General features: G+C 33.7%; 1 protein-coding gene across 1 annotated transcript; it reads left to right on the top strand.

Annotated features, from left to right (window-relative positions):
* The first annotated feature begins 45 nt into the window (after positions 1-45).
* LOC148304731 (ubiquitin domain-containing protein UBFD1-like) lies at positions 46-10,130 on the top strand. Its single transcript, XM_088267859.1, has 6 exons — positions 46-145; positions 264-700; positions 2,768-2,899; positions 6,139-6,280; positions 7,610-7,656; positions 8,283-10,130. Exons 1-6 carry the CDS (start codon positions 133-135, stop codon positions 8,391-8,393), a joined length of 882 nt encoding a protein of 293 aa, XP_088123985.1. The 5' UTR covers positions 46-132; the 3' UTR covers positions 8,394-10,130.
* Positions 10,131-13,176: the final 3,046 nt, after the last annotated feature.

The following is a 13,176-nucleotide window of genomic DNA, read 5'->3' on the forward strand; positions in this document are numbered from 1 at the left end:
TACAAACCATAGAAAAAAGGAGCTGTTTAAAAAAAAATTGTACTTGGTAGCTGTCTCTGGTTTAAACAACTGACACATGAAAAATTGACGTAAATATTATTGTCATCCTTCTCGTTGCAATTTCGTTACGAAATGGATTGCGTTGGTACGTAAATTAAATGCATTAACGTCTACACGTGCATTGCTAAAAATATTTTCTCCTATTGAAATAAATATTATTTTTCATCCGTTGATTGATTATTGTCCATTTACTCACTTTTCAGAGTCTGACAAAGGAGATTCCTCCGAGAATTGTGATCCGAATTCTACGCCAGTCGCCGATAAACCAGTTAAATCCGTAGATAACTTTTCCGAATGTGAAAATGGGAAACAAATACCCAACAAATTACACAAAGACAGCGATACAGATGATCCCATGACAGAAGCGAAGGAAGCAGACGCGGAAGAAAAAGTAGAATTCAAAATTATTTTTAACAAAAACAAATACGACATTACATTCGGTTGGGATAAAACGATCAAAGAGTTGAAAATACACTTAGAAGGGATCATTGGTGTTGTGCAAAATGCCCAGAAACTACTTATCAAAGGAATGGCTAAAGATGACATGACTCTGAGAAAAGCAGGCGTTGTTAAAGGAGGGAAAATCATGGTAGTTGGCTCTAAAATGAATGATATTCTGGCCGTAACAAGCTGCAAACAAGTAAGAGGCTCCCATTTATATATAATTCAATACCTATATAACCATATGTTTCTTAATATTTTTATTTTTTGCTGAGTCATTGTGTATTTTTAATATTTTTTACTGCTAAAATAGCTTTTGCTGCTGCAGTGTATTGGTTATAATGTCTCAGCATATGCATAAGGTCTCAGATTTGAGCAACACTGAGATAGTTTTTTTTTATATTCTGACATCTAACGAGAATTTTTTTTCCATAGATAATTGCACTAATTATTTGTATTAAAAATATTTTTAGTGATATTTCTCAATGATATAATAGAAAAAAAGTTATAATAATATTTTTACCTACTTGTACAAATAACAAATAAAAATAGAAAATACTATTTCCACTTTGCTTTTCAACCAATTAGACAAAGTGAATGAGTCATTATTAATTGTTTCGAGAAATAAAAATACTTTGTGTTCTGATCCACTCACATTTTTATTAACCAACTAGTTTCGGCAACAACCTGTTGCCCTCTTCAGGGTTTCATTTATTATTAGTAATAAATGAAACCCTGAAGAGGGCAACAGGTTGTTGCCAAAACTAGTTGGTTAATAAAAATGTGAGTGGATCAGAACACAAAGTATTTTTATTTCTCGAAATAATATATCAATATGATCCACAAAGTTAATGCTTTCAATATTCAAAACACATTATTAATTGTACTGTATTATTCTTATTTGTACAATCATACAGGTTCGTATAATGGATTCCATCAAATATTTCAATTTTATGCATTCCATTTTTATGCCATGGAAATACTGCCTATTGGCGATGATTGTGTCTAAATGTTTCTGCTAGTTGAGTTAATTTTTGCTCACTATTTTTGGGACTGATTTTCTTATTTTTTTTTCATTGTATAATAATTATTTTAACTAACCAACCAACCAACCATCACCCTGCTTTCCCGCAATGGTAGGCAACGAGATTAGAACGCCACACCACTCTGTCTTTGCAAACATTCTTCGCCTCTCCCACGTTAATGCAAATGCATATCCTCCAGGAGCAGGAGATCCTCATATATTACTACTTACTTATAACCCTTATCCGCACCCAATGGTGCATAGGGCACTGCATCGAATTGACGCAGTGTTATCTTGATCATTACTTACACGAAGGCAAGGTGATCACTCTTGCGCTTCAGGAACCAGTCCAGGTTAATATTAAATAAATATTACAATGTAAAATCACTAATATTTATTTTCACCCCTCTGGGGATCGAACCCGGGACCTCCAGCACGGTAGCTAAACACGCTGACCATTACACCACGAAGGCGAACCTCATATATACCCGCCAATTATTTCGACTCCTAACGTGACCTAACCTGATTATATTTTTTACATTAGTTTATTGTTTCAAAATTTTTAGCTTTATGTTTATGTGAATGTCAAATACAGCTTATTTTACCATATTGCTCTTTTACCACGAGACTGCCGAAACTCATTATTCTTGATATCTCAGAAGACTCATTTTACATCTTTGTTAACACATTCTGTGCATAGAAAACGGCTCCTGTGTCCATACAAATATGTCGTGTTCAATAAAGATAAGGATTTGTAGCCGCTTTTATGTGTTTTGAAAACACAAAGGAATACATTAATTTATAATTTAATAGAAAGTAGAATTTGATTTTGAACAAAGTTTTGAGTTTTCAAAAACTCGAGCTGTATGACATTATTATACACGCATTGAGCGTGTTTAAAGTAGCCATGTTGCTTTACTATTTTATAAATAATAATTAAATGGAATATAGTCTTGACAATACAATAATGTACATCACTACCAAAGCATTATACTTCAAATGTTTTTTCTGAAAATTCGGAGTTGTGATTAGTCACAAATCAGTGTCTAATGAAGTGAAAAGTTTCGTTTCTGATAAAATCAATTTTTACACTCTTTTATTATTAATTTTTTACAGCATATTTATACATACATACGCATACATAACAAAAATATTTTTTTGATTTAAAATTTTAATAATTTATTCCTTTTTCCATCCACATAATAACATTCAATTTAATATATTTTCTTTTTCATGTTGTAGCAATGTTTGATTGAAGAAAAAACAGCAGGATCATCAAGCTCCAAGGAACCACTATGCGAACAGAAAATTCACCGGAAGATATTAGACAAAGGCGTGCCTCCAGATGTCATGCCCGGTATCAAAGGCACAAAGGTAATTTAACCAAATTCCCTTTCTGAAAAAAAATCTTATCGATTGATTTTTACAGATTCATTTATTGCTGTTAATATCACTGCCCAAACAGCATATGAATGCAAGTTCAAAATCTGAAAACATGAGGGCTTATATAGTATACCTTTTAACCACGTTAACTTTGTTCCTAAGAGACGCCCGTGCGCGGCGGTATTTCGCCGTTTTTTAAATGATTACTTTTATCATGTATTTAGTTAAGAAACGATTTATTTTCCCAAACAAAAACGCTCAATGGGATTCATTGTGCCTTTTTGGTACTATTCTTGAAATATATCGTAATATAAACAAATTAGATCGTAACATAAATAAATCAAAGCACGCATCGTGTGTCACTCTTACCCACTGGCGATGCGTAGCGTCGAGAGTGAGACAGATATAGGGCATGATTATGGCGCGGACTAATTACCGACCGCAAGAAAAATCAGGGATCTGTTCTTTTATTTATCCTTGTGATGTTACAAATTATTAGTCAGATATTTCAACAGATGTCATAAGGCCGAGGATTGTCGTATTATTTTATCCAAAGTTCCGAAAATCCCTCTAAGTTGAACTGAGGTTCGAAACTTGGAGCGATGTAAAAACACAAACGCTTATGTCAGCCGCGTATGGGGCATGTTTTGTTAAAACACATACGGTTATGCGAGCTGCGTGGATCCGGTTAATTATCATATTTACAAATAGCAAAGAGAAAAAATGTACAGATGCAATAACCATCAGTTCCTTTTTTATGGTTTTTGAGAGAGTTGAAATATCACCAAACATTCCTCAACTTCTTGTGGTATGAGACAACAATTATGGCATCATCTGTGTCTTTTAGATGATTTTGTTTTATGCTTGATCAAAAAAATATATACATAGCTTTATTCCATTCTTAATAACTGAAACATAATCATATTCCTCCTTTTACGATAGGTAATGCTTTAAATTCTTTGCAAACAGATTAAAGATAATTTTTATTGTGTTTTCTTTGTCATTGTATGACACACTTCATTAGTCATCATCTACCAGAACAATTAAATAAAAAAATCAATTACATGTTCTCTGAGCAATACTTTATTTCGGTTCACTCCGCATTCATGAATTTCTTTTTGTCTTTATTTACATATGAAGAAAAAAAAACATGTAATCGCCATGCTGTCCACTCCCGGGATTCATTTGCGTATCAAATGTGACCAAATCAATCTAATAACAATCAGTGTAATTTGACAATCTCATTTGATTAAATTGAATTTTGTCAACTAATTAGTTGGCAAAATTTAACACAATTTTTTTTTCTGAACTCAAAAGCATGATTCAAAATGAATGATGGATGGTGAAAAAAAAACAGTTATCGATTTCCTGGTAAATCCGAAAACATGAAAAAAATGTGAATAAAGAGAAATTTCAAACGGCGGTTATATATACTTACTTGCTTAGTAAGATGAATGTGTTGACAGCGTGCGACAAATATACCTAAAAAATATTGCACTTGAAAATGTTTTTTTCAAAAGAATGATACCATGATTTTTAAAGTATGATTTTTTAAAGTGTTGTTCAAATAGAGGTGGCTAAGATCCGATCATATAAAAAATTCGCATCAGTGAATCCGTACTCTAATACCGAAACAATAGAAGAATTTTTATCACAAATATCATGACATCTAAGGAAAAAAGGTTATCAGGATATTTTACAAATACTTTAAGCCGTAAACATGACATATAAGTGAGATACTGTCATTCTATCACTGCGGACAACAAAAGTGTTCAGCCCTCAACACATGTTTTGACATTATAAGAGTACTTATAATCGAAAAAGTAATTACGAAATATTTTTGTTTTAATAAAATAATTTTTTGATGACTAGTCATTTTTTTTTTCACTTATGTGCAAAAATCATATAATAAAACCCTTATCCGCACCCCAATGGTGCATAGGGCACTGTGTCATATAAACGCAGTGTTATCTTGATCGTTTACACATTGTACACGACGCGGCGACTAGGCAATCGCGCCGCAGCACAAAGTACTGTAGATGCCGCAGGTGCTGGCGTCAGCGCAGAGCGGCCGGGCAAGTCTCAGTCCGCGGCCGCGCTCGACGGTGGATCTACCCGCGTAGAGATCCACCGAAAGCCCAGAGATCCCTTGCGATCGCCGGCGAAGGCGATATCACCGGCAGTCGCAACCTGCACGCAGCAGGCAACCGGGTCGTAAGTCCGGTATCGCTCCGTCGGGTCGTCGGGGCGGCTCCGTCGTCGTCCAGTCCGGGTGCAGTCAGCTCCAAAGTAAATCCGAGTCCAAGTCCAGGGGTAGCGGCGGTCGAATGTTCCTCGGGGCGATGAGTCCGGGCGGGCAGCGAAGTCGGGAAAAAGCGGGGCGGAGAGAAGAAAACGCAGCGGTAGTCGGTCGAAATCTGATTTATTGAGATGAATGTTGCCCTATATATACCCGCTCTGGGTGCCTCGCCGTAGCGCCGCCCGGCCGTGCCTGACCAATCGCGGAGGGGGGTATGTCCGCCAATCACGGCGTAGAGGGAGCGAGGGCATTCGCGTACCGTCTCCCTTTAGCACGTATAAGGACATCCCCACTCCGCTACTTCGGCGCAGTCGAGCGCGCACCACAGAGCAGTATACAGTTTACAATTTATTCAGAACATATTACAACATTGTAAGAACAAATGTCTTAAAAATAGCTTAATCTAGCCTAGAGCTATTTCTCTCCTCGGTATGGGCAAAGACCACCCCCGAAAGCGACACATTTCAGTCTTTATTGAGGGGGCAGTACATTGCTAACACATACCGAGGTCCTGCTAATTAAATTCTATTTCTAAATCTACGTTTTCTTTACGTCGGCTACACACATGAAGGCAGGGTGATCAGCCCTCCGCTTCAGGTACCAGTCCATGGTAATATTGAATAAATATTACAGTGAAAAAATCACTTATATTTATTTTACCCCCCTTGGGAATCGAACCCGGGACCTCCAGAACGGTAGCCGAGCGTGCTGACCATTAATTACACTACGGAGGTGGACAAAAATCATGGCTCAAACAAAAACGACTAACATTAGAATTGAATAACAGTGAACAGTGATGGCAGCGTGCTTGAACAGCGATGATATTCTTAGAATCATCAGAATGTTGTTATGTGCTAAGTTTACCATGTTTCATTATTATTAGAACATTGTGGCACCAAACTAACATGCATTACGTTCCCTTATTGTCCAGGAGTCCTTGCCTCCCGTTCCTCTGAGTGGAATGCTGAATAAACACGGAGGAAAGGTGCGGCTAACCTTCAAACTCGAACAAGATCAGCTGTGGCTCGGGACCAAAGAAAGAACTGAGAAACTCGGACTTTCTTCTATTAAAGGTATTTTTTCTTTAATTGATTCGGCAGTCACTTTGTGGTTATATCAATGCATTTATCGTTTAACCCTTAATAACTAAACCTTTTTAGTATTAAAAAGTCTTGATAAAGAAGCGGTTACCTTCGAGACCGGTAAACATTATAATTAAGTTATAATAAAATATTTATACTCATTTAAAAACAAATTACATTTTAATTATATCTAAAAATTCATCTGGCGGACTACGCAGTTTAAAAGTACATATTTATTAAAAATATGAGCCGGTCACATGGCACTTAAGTTTGGTATATTAGGAATGAATGTAAGAGACATTTAACAATAAATCACTATTCCGCACAGCTACTACATGTCAATATTGTGCGATTGTATTATACAAATATAGTTAAGTTATCTAGGGTTATATTTCACTTGCTAAATATCATCATCATCTTCTAAAGGCAGCGCCTTGTTGTGTCAGCCACTTGTCTCTGTCAGTCGCCATCCTCTTGAGCTGCGAATAGGAGGAGACGTCCATGAGCCGCTTCAAATCCTGGAAGTATGAAGTTCTTGGGCGGCCTCTTGTTCATTTTCCCAAGATTCTTCCTTCGAAGATGTTGCTAAGAAAGGTGCTATGTCTAATTGAGTGCCCTATTAGCTTGGCCTTCCTCTTCAAAATATGATTTATAAGCTCTCTTCTTTCTTTTACGTCCTGCAACACCTTTTCGTTGGACTTCCTTACGACCCATGATGTTTTGGTCATCTTCCTCCAAACCCACATCTCAAATGCTTCAAGCCGGTCTTTTTCGTACTTTTGGATGGTCCAGGTTTCACACCCATACAACAAAACACTCCAAACAAAAGCCTTTATGAATCCTTTTCTTACTTCAATTTTTAAATGTTTGTTTGATAGGAGGCTGTACTTTTTCATAAAAGTTTGCTTGGCTAGCGTTATCCTCTTTTTTATGTCTAGGGTACATTTATTGTTATATGTTAGCGTGCTACCCAGATAACAGAATTGATCCAACTGTTGAATTACTCTATTTCCGAGAAGTATTGTTGGATGGAGGTCAGATTGCTCTTTTTCAACGATCATTGATTTTATTTTGGCGGCATTCATTTTCAAATGGAACTTATCCAGAGCATTAGAGAGAGTGTTTAACATGTGGTTCATGTCACTCTCGTCCTCTGCTATCAGGGCGATGTCTAAAATGTGCTAAATATGTACCACTTCTATTAAAGGTATTTTTTTCATTAATTGATTTGTCAGTCACTTTGTGGTAATATCTATCCATTTTTCATTTAAATTTTACTTGCTGTTAACTTTATATGCTGATCTAATTTTTTTTTCACAGGAATAACATCTGAACCCATCAAAGAGCACGAGGAGTATCATATAATGGTAAGGTCTAGCTATTATTCACCCCTATTCTTAGTTCTTCATCTTTCAGTTCTTCCACCACTGGGTCAGACAAATAGAGTTAGGTTTGTGGCGTAGCCGAAGAATCTCAATAAAAATGAAGATTTAAAAAAAGGAAAGTTACCCAGGGATGAATTTGTGTCATCATTAATTCCCTTCTCGTGAAAGTCTTTTAATGGTGACCATCTTTGTCCTACCCAATAGCGGGAGAACCCATCTTTGTATGAGACGTATCTCAACTTGCTGACTTTACAGATCTGCAGATCTAAACACAAGTCACTATTAACACACTAAGGTCGAGTGTTTTTTATGCCTGCAGAGTGCTGGCGTCGGGATTCGATAATTGTGTACAAATAGTTAAGACCTTAACAAAGACACTGGTACATATAAAAACATTAAATAATTTCTAATTTTCTGACCTTGAAATGAGGCTGACGCAGGAGGTAAAAATACCCTTCCAGCCTTAAGTATCAAGCGACCGAACGGGTAGAAATACCTTTCCCGTACTTAGTGTGTTTAGTCGGCAGATTGAAGATAAATCTTCTTGAAGGATGATGATGGTGTAACGTTGCTGCTGATCATAATGTGCACAATTTGGTAATTTTTAGGGATTGCAACTGGGTCCCACGGAAGCCTCCAGGTACTGGATTTACTGGGTGCCGGCTCAGTACATAGAGGCCATAAAGGATGCGATTCTTGGAAAATGGCAACTATTTTAATCTGTGTTTCTAAATGTTTTGGTTGTCGTGCGTACATTGCCCGAGTAAATTTTACCTGTCCATACAAGAGATCTGGCTATCATGGAAAATAATATTCTATAGCATTTTTATCCGAATCTAAATAGAATGAATAAGGTTATTTTCTCTGGTCTAACATTTCTCACGGTCAGCTTTATCTGACCGACAAATGTGGAAAGAGTGGGTAGAAATTTTGGGCTTGATTTCGAACGGAGCTGTAATCCAAAATTTACCAATGCTGTTATTTGGTCAAGGGAAATCCATAAAATATTTATTCATAATTATTTTTGTGAAAAACTGATTATGTTTTTTGAAAATAAACTTACTAATGGTAAAAAAAATAATGAGCTGAAAGAAATCATATAATTTTAAAAGATTTCACAACAAAAAATGTGGGGGAAACTGAAACTTAGTGCCAAATCCCGCTCACAATGAATTTTTTAAATTTCTTATTTTCTTAAAATTTAAAATAGATTAGAATCTTGGTTCGCATTTCCTATAGCATTGTTATCAAGAAATCTGTTGACAAAAGTTTTACAGATTTCTGGGTTTTGTTAAAAAAAAAAATATTACAGCTCAGTTTTAAATTAAGCCCACAAATCAACAATGAGTCCATCTTTTGATAAATTGAAACGAAGTTTTGTACTCTTGGTAATTTAAATACATGTATGTATTATTTTGTTTCTGTTTTCTTCTAATAGTGATATTTGAATGTTTTATGTATTCAAGTATAGTATCTACATTTCCAAATGCGCAACACATAGGTCTTTCTGTTCGTCAGTCAATTAAATGTGCTATATAAAATTGATGTTGTAAGAATTATTAAATATGCCTGTAATTTAAGATTTCTCTGTTAATGTCGTTTTATTGTTTCAAGGCTGCATAGTTTTATTTATTTTATTTCATAATTAACTCGCATTTATTTTTAAAATGTAATAATCATTAACAAGTTAAAATTCAGTTTAGTTATGCTAAATGAGAGATAATGACAATTTTGTTACGTACTCAATCTACCAAAAATATTTTCAAGAAATAACAAAAACTTTACTGTATGAACATCTGGAAAATCAAGAATAATTCAGACTTTATTGTTAATTTTATGTGATTGTGAATGCTATTCAAGTCAAGTTGTTCAAAATTTATCTACGTGTAAAATATGCGTACTAAGCTTTTATTTCATTTTTCCACACGAGACAAAAATTCATAAACAAAATTTATATTGTCAACAAAAAAAAAATTTAAAATTATCTTTGTTTTGCAATTTGTATTTTCATATTAGTTGCGAGTTGATTTAGTTTTATTTTGTTGCATAATCTTGCACAATGTCCACATTTGTGTAAATGAACTGAAAAATCCGTTAATTTGAATTTTGGAACTTAATTTTTATTTCTTAGAATATAAGAATTTAAAGAATATTTAATTTTACTTTTAAGTTTTTTGTATTTTCTACATGAAAATGAAAAGATTTTTATATTTTTTGTGTCTATTCCCACCTGCATTGTAACTGGTCTCGGGGTACTGTCATTTTTAAGAAAACAGAATAAAAATTATTCAAAGAGTTTTATTTGATTGAAATTTGCCAAAAATTAAACAACAAAAAAATATGTATCATTATTCTGTAAGAATATAATTCATAGTCGAGTGTTTGTGTGATAAATCAGAATTTTATTCATATATTCAACTTTCTTTATGTACATAATAAAAAATCTTTTAAATTAATAATGTGTTTTATTTCGGGTGATTTAAAAACATATATTTGCAACCTCCAACCACCATCTGGCAATATTGGGATACTGATATTTAACATATAAGTATGCATGCAGTTGTCAAAATAGACATGCAGGATGAAACCTTAATTATAAAAAATTGTTACTTACGAAAATCCCTAATAAAGAAATCGCTCACTCCTTTTACGAACGTCATAAATCAAAAATCGTTAATTTTCAGATGTGCATGTTTTCAGAATGCCCAGAAAATGTACTTTATCCCAGTAAAAGCGGCATATTTTTAACTTAACATTTACCCGCTACAGGGCAGAAAGTGTTGTTTTTGCATTTTGAAGAAAAGGTATTGTTTAACTATTTTTTTAAATAGACTAAATATTTTTCAGATGGAGAAAAAACCTTCAGGTTTCACCTAAAAAGATCTGTTGCACAGTAAAAAGTTCAATAAGTGGCTTGATATTTATTTTTAATACATTGTATTTTATTTTTAAACATTAAAAACGTTCTCCTGAAAAATCAAGTTTTTTGATTTATGATGTTCTTGAAAGGAGTGAGCGAAATGTCAAACAGAATTTCAGGGCCACAATCAGAGGTGCCGAAAAAACGGCGACTTCAGAGATTGATGTATGAAAACAGTATATTTCTAGTTCATTGATCAGCAAAATATACATATTTGAAATGTAGTAGCTTGCAAACGTTTTTACCTTATGGTTGAATTATTATCAATTCAACGTAATACTTAGAATTCGGCAAATTTATATTCACTTGTTTAACAAAAACATGTATTTTTGATTAATAATCAAAAGTTTAATCTGCTTAGTCATGCTTGAATTCCACATTGCAAAATCCACAAATAAAACAAATCTTTCGTGACAGGTTTTTGTAGATAGATCTTTTTTCACTGTTAGATAAGTTTGTTTGTCCCTTTGTTCATAACATAAAATTATTCCGTTTAAAAAAAATTAACAATGCTTTTATACACAAAATCAATTTATTCCCTTTTAGTAAAAAAAATTGTGTGTTAAGTAGGTACTGTTATGAAAGATCAATATGTATGATTGTATGGTTATGGTGTAGTGCTGTGGGATATGTTTTGGGATGCGCTCGACAAAATAAAATATAATCCACTTTTCTTAAAACTTTATTCAAAGCCATATCAAAATGTTTTCATAAAAACAGTAACAATAATTTAGCACAAATAAACAATAAGGTATTATGAACACTAATCAGGCACACAATAAAAATATGCATTTTTGGCAAGACAAGATTTCGAAAAAATTATAATTTTTCATTTTGCTAACATTTTTGGCATAAAACTCCCACAAACGTAAAACTAATCATAACACATAACATATTGGAAGTACAGAAAACTACGCTACGTATAATATTAAATAAAATATAAGGTAATTATATAAATTGTAAATATGTCACGGGATAATTGTATTTTTAACAATTCCAGAATTTAAAAGTACATATTTTATCACTCATTCATGATATGATAAAACATACGTGTACGTATATGTATGTTTAAAAGACAGTCCAAATTTGTAGATAAATATTAGATTAAAGAACACAATGGTTGGTGAGATTACATAAATAATTATGTATTTTAATAATCAATTAAAATTTAATAATTGGAAGAATTTGACAGTGAGCAAATTTTTGCATTTGAAAACTATTACGGTACACTCAGACCTCGCTTTGCGTCGTTTCACTTTGCGTTTTTTCGAAGTTGCGTCGTTACTGAATTAAGACTCATTTTCGCTATCTTTGATGTTTATATGATTTCCAATGAAAAATACCAATTCACTTTGCGTTGTTTCAATTTGCGTCGCGATATTTTGGAATGTACGACGCAAAGTGAGGTCTTAGTGTATTCTAAAAAGTTGCATTCCGTGGAGTGTAATAACAGTGTTGGGAAGAGCGAAGTAAATTTTGTTTGTGGTATTTAAAAAGTTATCACCTCTAAAGTATGAAAACTAAACTTTGATACTAGAATCACTGACAGCTAAACGCTTTTTTTATATGTATATAAAGCCTAAAGGCAGGTAACATCACACAACACACAACTTTTACAATCTGTATAAAAAATGGTCAACTTTGACGAAAAAACTAGTACATATCATATTTTACAGACTATAAGACACATTTTATTCTTTAAAAAATGCCTCCAAAATTCAGATTCGTCTTGTACTCGAAATCAATTTAAAAGTATTTGATTTAAAATTCCCCTCAGTCTTAAAAATGGCTGTTATACGGGATAAATATCTCTATCTGGCAACATTGTAGTGATGGGAATCATACAATAAAAATATAGTCCACCACATATGCATTTGTAGTACACAAAAACACACTTCAGTTGTAAGAAAGATCAGATGACAATTTTCAGGGATTTAAAAGGTCGGTTCAGTTTTATAAACTTAGATTTTTTCTGGCTTTGCAATCTAATAAAAACGGTAAAACTGCTTAAAAATTAAGGTGTGTCTTATAGTTCGTCAAATAAGGTAATACAAACCCAAAACAAGGATACATATTACCTATATGTAACTGGAAAATGCTTACATTTTACATATTGTTTGATGCGCAGAAGATGTTAATTTAAAGAAGCTCTTGATATTTGGAAAGTGGAAAACGACGAGAGAAAGAACACCGAGGCAATGGGGCGACCAGATAGTAGAGCTGAGAGGAGCCCCGCTTTCTTTCGCTATCTACGTGGCTCCAAAGAGGGAAGAATAAACGGAGATGACAAACTACAGAAATGAGGGATACCGATACATGTCATCAGCTTAATCCATAGTGTTTTTTACTCTCCTATCAAATAATCTCAGATAAAGCTAGAACTTTACAGATTAATCTAACAATGTGTAAGTATGTAATTCCATTTAAGAATAAAATGATATATACTCTATGAGTTTTCAATATAAAAACGAAAATTGGGTGATTTCACGACATTGTAATATGAAAGTCTAAATGCATTATTCAATAATCAGTCGTTATACAACAGATTTCCAACTGTTGCATTACTTGAGATTTTTTCTCCC

Source organism: Brachycentrus maculatus, unplaced genomic scaffold, assembly GCF_059751285.1.
Source record: "Brachycentrus maculatus isolate JH-2025_06_01 unplaced genomic scaffold, ASM5975128v1 h1tg000306l, whole genome shotgun sequence".
In the NCBI taxonomy this organism is placed as follows: domain Eukaryota; kingdom Metazoa; phylum Arthropoda; class Insecta; order Trichoptera; family Brachycentridae; genus Brachycentrus; species Brachycentrus maculatus.